General features: G+C 41.8%; 1 protein-coding gene across 5 annotated transcripts in view; it reads left to right on the top strand.

The window, feature by feature from the left end:
• The first annotated feature begins 5,370 nt into the window (after positions 1-5,370).
• Positions 5,371-6,000, top strand: part of ZNF638 (zinc finger protein 638) — a 129,453-nt gene continuing 128,823 nt past the window's right edge. For 3 of the 5 annotated variants that reach the window (XM_035001335.1, XM_035001334.1, XM_035001333.1), the window contains exon 1: positions 5,372-5,512. In XM_035001335.1, the coding sequence (XP_034857226.1) occupies positions 5,397-5,512 (116 nt within the window). In that variant the 5' untranslated portion in view covers positions 5,372-5,396. Of the gene's footprint in view, positions 5,513-6,000 lie in introns of all 5 variants that reach the window. The other 2 variants (XM_035001336.1, XM_035001337.1) reach the window with 1 other exon arrangement.

Raw genomic sequence — 6,000 nt, 5'->3', positions numbered from 1 at the left:
AAAGCTTTTTGTTGACTAGGTCAGTGCAATGTAAAAATCTACTCTAGAGAAGGGTCACCTAACAGTGATACTAGCTTTTGGTGTCTTTCCTAAAAATATGGTAACAGTAGCTCAAGTATAGCATAGTAGCTGGCTAAGCAATCCCTCCACAGCCTGGGTACCCAAGAAACATAAATTGAGTGGCTAAGCCCTGGGGCTCTAACTACCTGACTATCCCATTGTACTTTCCAGTTCTGTTAATTCAGTAAAGAAACTTACAGAACATTATCACTGAGGCCTAAAGTCCTACCCTTCCAGAAATCCAGAAAAAATCCTACACTTCTGAAAATGTTTAGGCAGTTCTGCCAGATCCCATAAACTTGCTGGTACTACAGTGTTGAGAGTTATCGTCCAAAAGTCTAGTCTTTAGAGGAAGAGACCGACTCTCACTAAAGTGTATGCATTACCTAAGTAGTGGCTTCATGATCATGGAGCTGTGCATTTTTAAAATTTTGCTATTGTCAAAAAGTAATTTTTTTTCCTGAAACTTTTGCTTAATTGTCTACATTGTTACTATTTATAGGATTAAATAGGTCATTTCCTGTTGTCAAGTAGCATTTGCAATTGTTGAGCAAGGCTCTTTTAGCCATAAAACTATGCTAACCTCTCCAGGACAGTCATTCCTCAACTTTTTGCTGACAGTACACAAGTTATCATATAGCCTGCATGGGAGTGTGAGGTACGGTTCTATTTTCGGCTCACCCTCTGGCTTGCTCTATAACCTTGGGAAAATCACTTCTAGGCCTTCTGTCACAGACCTGTCATCTGTAAATTAGGCCTGGTTAGTAACCTTCCTCTGGCTATGTCAGTGGAAGTCATGAATTCTGGAGTTGGGCAATTAAGAACTTCAACGCGCTCACTGAGAGTCATTTACACATTGGTTCTTTTGAACTTTTTCCACAGACCAGCCTTCTTGAATATTTGATCATATTTTTGCTCTAATAACACTTTAATGCAGAACACATAGAACAATGTTTCCATAATGGGACAGCCTAACTACGTCCTTTCAGGCCTTACTGCTAAGAGAGAATGGGTATAAATTTTTCCATCTTACACATTTATTTCCATTCCCCAGCCATTAGCCAGGGTGTACCTGAACATCACTTCCACTGGATTTTGCCATGACAGGGCCTTAGCCAGGATCCATCCATTCTGTTTTAGTCTGTGGATGGGGATCAATACTTTTAGAACAAATGAGAATTTTGTTATTTATTTATTATTATTATTTTTAAAGATTTTATTAATTTATTTGAGAGAGACAGAGAGAGCATGAGCAGGGGGAATGGCAGAGGGAGAAGGAGAAGCAAGGCTTCCCGCTGAGCAGGGAGCCCAATGCGGGGCTCCATCCCAGAACTCCGGGATCCTGACCGGAGCCAAAGGCAGACGCTTAACAACTGAGCCACCTAGTCGCCCCAAGACAGTTTCTTTCTAAGAGGAATCCTGGTGCCAATTAATACTACATTTCCTCCTTATTATACTCAACAGTGTATGTTTATTTATGTACACTTATCAGCATTCCCAAACTCATTTGAATTCTACTTTCCTCATTATTTTGGATGTACTTTCCCATTTACGAATGCAGCCCAGGCTTCCCACTTTAATAAACACCCTCCAAATTATCAGGTACTTGAGGTATTTCCAGTTTCATTTTTCATTATAAAGAGTGGTGCTATAAACATTTAGTGGAAATTGGTTTTCTCGCTTGGATTGTTTTGAGGGAATATATTCCCAAATGTAGATTATGGGACAAACATGAAAAATCTCATAGATTTTGTGTTTGCCTCAGTATGTTCATCAACAGTTGTCCTAATAAGTAATTTTATCAACTTATGAGTTTATCCATTTTGTTTAGCTCTGCCAACATTCTCCTTTGTGATTTTCAATTAACCTCGCAGCAAAGCTATTCATTTCCCCAAAATTTACTTCTCTGAGTTTTTCCATGTATGGGATATTTGATCATATACTTTGACCTCTTGTCCAGTTAAGTCTGGGTACTGATTTTGTTTTAACACATTTATTGAGATATAATTCACATACCATACTATTGATCCATTGAAAGTGTACAATTCAATGAATTTTAGTATATTCAGAGAGCTATGCAATCATCTCCACAATAAATTTTAGAACATTTCATTACCCTAAAAAGAAACCCTATACCTCTAGCCTTTACCCCATAATCCCTCCATCCCACCCCACACCTAGACAAACATGAATCTTTCTGTTTCTATAGATTTGCCTGTTCTGGACATTTCATATAAATGGAATCACATAATACATGGTCCTTAATGACTGGCTTCTTTCACTTAGCATAACAATTTCAAGGTTCACCCATCTTATAGCATGTATCAGTCATTCACTCCTTTTTATTGCCAAATAACATCCCATTATATAGTTATATCACATTTCTTTATCCATTCATCAGTTGATGGGCATGTGGGTTGTCTCCACTTTTTGCCTATTATGAATAATTTTGCTACAAACATTCATGTACAAGTTTTTGTGTGGATATGTTTTGGGGTATATATGTAGGAGGGCAATTGCTGGGTCATATGGTTGGTAACTCTATGTTTCACTGAGGAACTACCCAGAGTGTTTTCCAAGTGACTGCATCATTTTACATTCCCACCAGTAGTGTATGAGGGCTCTGATTTCTTCACATTTTTGCTGCATTAGTTTTCTAGGGCTGCCAAAACAAAATACCACAGGCTGGGCGTCTTAAACAACAGAAATTTATTTTCTCATAGTTCTGGAGGCTGCAAGTTCTGGATCAAGATGTCAACAAGTTTGGTTTTTCCTGAGGTTTCTCTCCTTGGCTTACAGATAGTCACATTATTGTTGTGTGCTCACATAGCCTTTTCTGTATGTAGCCATGCATGTCTCTAGTGTCTCTTCCTTTTTTTTTTAAGCCTACCAGTCACATTAGATTAGGGTCCCAACCTTATGACCTCATTTCATCTTAATTACCTCTCTAAAGATCTTATCTCCAAATACAGTCACATTGGGGTTACGGCCTCAATGTATGAATTTGGGGGGACATAAGTCAGTTCGTAACACCTGCCAGCTGCTACAGACCGAAAGGTCTACATCTTCCAAAAATTCATATGTTGAAACCTAATCCCCAATGTGATGGTATTTGGAGGTGGGACTTTTGGGAGATATTCAGGTCATAAAGGTGGAGCCTTCATGCATGGTATTAGTGCCCTTTAAAAGAGACCCCAGAGAGTCTCCTCACCCCGTCTGCCATGTGGTGAGAAAACAGTTTTGAACCAGGAAGCAGGTCTTCACCAGACACAGAATCTGCCCAGTGCCTTGAATTTGGACTTCCCAGCCTTCAGTACTGTAAGAAAGAAATGTTTGTTGTTTAAGCCATCCAGGCTATGATATTTTTGTTATAGTAACTCAAATAGACTAAGACACCAACATTTGTTATTATCTGTCTTTTTGATTATAGCCATTCTGGTGGGTGTGAGGTGGTATCTCATTGTGGTATTGATTTTCGTTTTGTTGATGGCTACTGATGCTAGAAACATCTTTGCATGTGTTTATTCGGCATTTGGATATCCTCTTTGGAGAATTATCAGATCATATCCTTTGCTCTGATTTATTTCTTTATTATAATATATATTATTTTTATTGTAGATTATCTACATTATGGATTAATTGTATAGATATCAAACATACTAGAAGGAAACGTGGAAGAATCTTTCTTAATTTGGGGGTAGTTACAGCCTTTCTAAGATTAAAAAAAACCTAGAAACATAAATAAAAATCAATTTATGTGACTATATGAAAATAAACAATTCATTGCAAAAAATACAATAAACAAAACCAAAGACAAGGGGGGGAAGATAAACAATTTATTCACAATGGACTAATTTTATTTATATGTAGAGAGGGATAGATAAATAAATAAGTTTATTTACATATATATTATATATATATTTTATATACATATATCCCCAACAATAAAGGAAAAAAAAGACCAACAGTTGAACAGAAAAATGGGCAAAGGATATGAGCAGACAGTTCACAGAATGGCAATTTTTAAAAATTAAGTTTGATAACATACTGTATAGAGAGATGTGAGGAAACAGAAACCCCGATAAATTGCTGTGGGAGCATAAACTGACACAAACTGTATGGAGAGCAGTGTGGCAACATTTATCAGAATTTTTAAAGTCCATACCTTAGGATCTAGCCTTCAACACCTAGTTATTTAGCCTAGACAGACATTTGTTCACATGCCAAATGGCTATAAATAAGAATATAACTACTGACCATAGCACTGTTTGTAAAAGCAAAAGAATAGGAAAAACTTGAAACAATAATTTGATGAAATACTATGTAATCAGCACAAATAATAAAAGTTGTCCAAAATATAGTGTTAAGTGAAGAAAACCAAGGTGGCAAAACTGTGTAGAGTACCGGGCCGGGGGGGGGGGGGAAGGGAGGAGAGAGGAGATTGGGCGAAGAGTATGTATATATATAACATACACAGCATATATATTACATATATATTTACTGCACAGTGACTTTGAAAGGACATACAACAAATTAGTTAGCAGTGATATTCTAACAGGAAAGAAAATTGGGGGAGGGAGCAGTGGATAATGGAATTTTCTTTTCATTGTATATCATGTATTTTTGATGCTGTTGAAATATTTAACTGTCGTGCATATTATCTGGATGTCATTAAGAAAAAAAGAAAACGAGAAAGATGTACGCACTGTTCCGCACTGTGAATCATGGCTACAAGTATTGCAGAGTAACAAGCCTTTTAGTTCTCTCCTAGCAGAATCCCCCCTATCTCCTCCCCACATCCCCCCATTGCAAAACATGACTTTTGATTTTGGAATGCATCTCATGAGGGCTCTCCTAGTTACCTGTTTCCTTATCTGCTCCTCCACCCGACTGATTGGGAGATCCCTGAAAGTAGGCACTGTTTCTCATTCCAGTGCGTCTCCAAACACTGGCTGGTTTTCCGTAAACAGCGGACGAAGAAGTCTAAAAAGAGAAAGAAAGAGACCCTGCAAAATCAGAAGTGTGTCCCGAACATCTCAGACTCTCATAGATCTTTTATCTGCGGAATGTGCGTCCCCTGCCCTCTCCACACGAGTCCAAGGCGGGGGACTCAGAAACCTGGACTGCTCCCGGCGGGTGGGCTAGGACCTCTCAGCCTGACAGCGTCGCTGGGCTGCCAGGCCTCTCGCGCCCCGCCCCCGGCTTCCCGCGCTCCACGCCCATTGGCCCTCCTCGGGGGTGGGCGGGCCGCTCCGGGGAGCCCTGTGCCGGGTGGCGGAAGAGGCGGCGTGCGCCTAGCTCTGGGAGCCGCGCGAGTGCTGTGGGAGCCGCCGGCGATGCCCCGGGATCCGGTTCCTGCCGGGGCTACAACCCGGGCTGCAGCAGCGGCTACGGCGCCTAGTTTGGTCTCCGCGACCACCGCAGCTCGGCGGGCTTCGGACCATCTGAAGCGGTGAGCGCTTCCTTTGCCCCCTGGGCTCCCTGCCCTGCTGCGTCCTCTGGGGCTATTGGCAGTGGTTGGGCTGGCGAGGGCCGGCGGGCCGACAGGGTCCGTGCCAAGGCATCCTCGTGTCACGGGGTTCGGGTCCAAATTCCGCTTCCCCTCCTCCCCCCCTTTACTGTCACTCCCCGAGTAGGCCGGTCTTAAGCGCTGCGCAAGTTGTGTGTGCGGAGACTCCAGACGGTCAGCGAACAGCCGTGGGACGCCTCACGGGCACTTGTCGCTCGGCTTCGCGGTCCCAGCAGCTCTTTCCCGGGTCTGGACAGGCTCTGTGGACGCGGCGCTGTGCGGGCGGGTCTTGGGAGAGCACGATTAAGTAAACGATCCTTTACACTGCAGGGACACGGCGCAGTGGTGATGAGGCGTCTTCAAAATCAGAGAAACAGATCCCACGAGCTGGAGCTCTTTTTAAAGATTGCCCTTTAAAAAAATCACTTTGT

Source organism: Mirounga leonina, unplaced genomic scaffold, assembly GCF_011800145.1.
Source record: "Mirounga leonina isolate KUSES-001 unplaced genomic scaffold, KU_Mleo_1.0 Mir_125, whole genome shotgun sequence".
Taxonomy (NCBI): domain Eukaryota; kingdom Metazoa; phylum Chordata; class Mammalia; order Carnivora; family Phocidae; genus Mirounga; species Mirounga leonina.
This window is presented reverse-complemented; position numbering and strand designations above follow the sequence as displayed.